The 2,564-nt window shown below is 37.5% G+C and overlaps 1 protein-coding gene across 1 annotated transcript in view; it reads left to right on the forward strand.

Annotated features, from left to right (window-relative positions):
- MPP4 (membrane protein, palmitoylated 4 (MAGUK p55 subfamily member 4)) overlaps positions 1 to 2,042 on the forward strand; it is a 20,671-nt gene extending 18,629 nt beyond the window's left edge. Inside the window, exons 20-21 of the mRNA XM_010282295.1 lie at positions 458 to 592; positions 1,584 to 2,042. Of these exons, the coding sequence (XP_010280597.1) occupies positions 458 to 592; positions 1,584 to 1,775 (327 nt within the window). The 3' untranslated portion in view covers positions 1,776 to 2,042. The remainder of the gene's footprint in view (positions 1 to 457; positions 593 to 1,583) is intronic.
- The last annotated feature ends 522 nt before the right edge of the window (positions 2,043 to 2,564 follow it).

The following is a 2,564-nucleotide window of genomic DNA, read 5'->3' on the forward strand; positions in this document are numbered from 1 at the left end:
TTAAATCTGGTGGCTTGGCTAACTTTACATGCTGTGCTTTTTTTTTCTTTTTTATTTTTTCTAGTTCCCTCCACTGTTCTGCAGTAGTTTAAAAATACTTACTAGCATTGGGGAATGTTACCCAGCATAAAGATTTCCAAAAGCAGGATACTTTCAGATTCATCTTTAATGTTGTGGATTGTAGAGATCTGTTAATGACAATGTCCAGTCACTCACTGGAGTTGAAAGCATCTCTAATAAGGTTACCAAGCAGAATTAAGTAATTGGTATGCTACAGTTACTTAACAATGTCTGGTCCAGGGATTATTAGTGAGGTCATTTTAAAGTAGGTGTTCCTGAAAAAGATTACTGCTAGGTCTGGAGGTAACAGCACATTGTAAACAATTGGCTTTTATGGGAGTAAAACTGGGATGAATAACTTGAAATATTTTAACAACTTCTTACTCCTAATTTGCAGGGCATACAAGTAGCCCGGACTCATGAGTTAAAGCCCTACATTATATTCATCAAGCCATCCACCATAAGCTGCATGAGGCAGACTCGTAAAAATGCCAGGATCATTACGGACTATTATGTGAACATGAAATTCAAGGTGAGATTTGGGAATTAGAAGAGACTTATTTTATTATTCTGGATTCTGTGTTTAGAACATAATGCATTCTACTATGTTAAGTCTTTAAAAGAATGTGTCTTGGATCAAATCTAAGTTATTCTCGTCTTTTTCTGTTTGATTTGTTGGGATTCCTCCCCACCTCCAGATTTGCTTTGAAGCAAATATAATTTGTACCTGGGGGATTGAAGCCTTTTGCTTCAAAGCATCTTTAAAGGAGAGGCTATCTTGTATATCTGTGTTTTAATTAACTGCATTGTGGCAAGATTTGAGTCAATGCATACAGTCATTTACTGTTTGCACTGAAATATCTGGAGTGTGCTTCATTCAGTAATTTAACCAAATTTTTTTTCATGTAAGAATGTATTGTTGTTTACATTCACATATGCTTAATGACAGTATCAATATCAATTCTATACTAAGTTGTATAGATAAACACAAATCCATCTTGTAGGAAATGCATGTCTTGTTTTTACACTAAGTGCATTGTCACAATTGATTATGATGTGCATAGAAACAAGTTTAGCATCTTAAAATTTTTGAGACCTCAGTCCATAATTGTATATGGAAATAAGTCATGATTGCTATGGCAGAAAGAAACATGAATACTGGGGAAATAAACTAAAATGGGGAGTAAGAACACAAGTGTTAGCGGATTTGCCTTCCAGTCCCAAACATGCTCTGCCAGCACTCATCAGTAGAATAACCTTTTTTGGGGCAAATGGAGCATTTGAGATGAGACATGAGACACAAGGTATTTGCTTGGGAAAGCGATGGCAGTCAGCTCCGTTTCTGAGACTCAGAACAGAGTGTAGGACACGTACTTTACTATAGCAAACTGTAAATGAAATAAAAGTATGTTGGCACTATCTATTCACCTCCTTTACATGGCCCCAGGTGTTCTGCAGATGCTGTGCAGGTGTGTTTCTCTTTACAACACTAAAGCTTTATAGACTTACTCTGTGTCTTGCAGGAAGAAGACTTACAGGAGATGGAAGATTCAGCTAAGAAAATGGAAGCTCAGTTTGGTCAGTTCTTTGATCAAGTGATCGTGAATGACAATTTACAAGAAGCATCTGCGCAGCTGCTGTCTGCAATCCATCGTGCGCAGGACGAGCCCCAGTGGGTCCCTGCAATATGGATATGCTCAGACACTCAGCCCTAATTCTGAGCAGCAGACAGCTTCAGAAAGATTACAGCTTATCTTTCACTTCAAGAATAATCCTAATGTCAGGATTGCAAGAATTTATCTTTGTATGTGAGGGATTTGGAAGAGGATTAGGAAAGAAGCTGCTACAGAAGATATAATCATACTATGTTCTGTGTAGCTCTTCAGCTTTTTGTGTTACAGTTTCATCCACTTTTGTACAAAAAAGGAAATATTGTGAGTGCTTAATTACAAGAATAAAGAAAAATCTATTTTGTTGCATGTATCTGACTAAATTTAGTCATACATAGCTACGGAAAAGTATTTTCCGTGTTTTATTATGGTCATTCTGGTACTGTAATACCCGTACATTCTGGAAGCCTTACTGCCAAACAATATTCAGCCAATCTTCAGGCCAGAGCATGCTCTTTTAGCATGCTGTTTTTGAGCAAAGAGTGTTATTTATGAAGGCATTGGTTTGCTGCTTATTTTTTTTTACCTTTTAGAACAGGAGCAGCGTGGTGGTATTACAATAAAAATCACTCTAGAAACCACAGTTATCTTCACAATACATGTAGCCTGTCTTTTCTTTTGTTCAACACAAGTCAGTGAGAACCAATGGAACAATGGACAGAACATGGACTTACCGAAAAGAGGGACCTTTTCCGATTGGATTGCTCTACGGTAGCATGCTCTCCTCATAAAACGGTGCTTCTAGCAAACAAGTATCCTCACCCTCTTCACTTCTCATTGCAGCTGTCTTGCTCCCTGAGGAATACAGATGATTATTTCCTTGGAGGAAAATCA

Source organism: Phaethon lepturus, unplaced genomic scaffold, assembly GCF_000687285.1.
Source record: "Phaethon lepturus isolate BGI_N335 unplaced genomic scaffold, ASM68728v1 scaffold7232, whole genome shotgun sequence".
Classification (NCBI taxonomy): Eukaryota; Metazoa; Chordata; class Aves; order Phaethontiformes; family Phaethontidae; genus Phaethon; species Phaethon lepturus.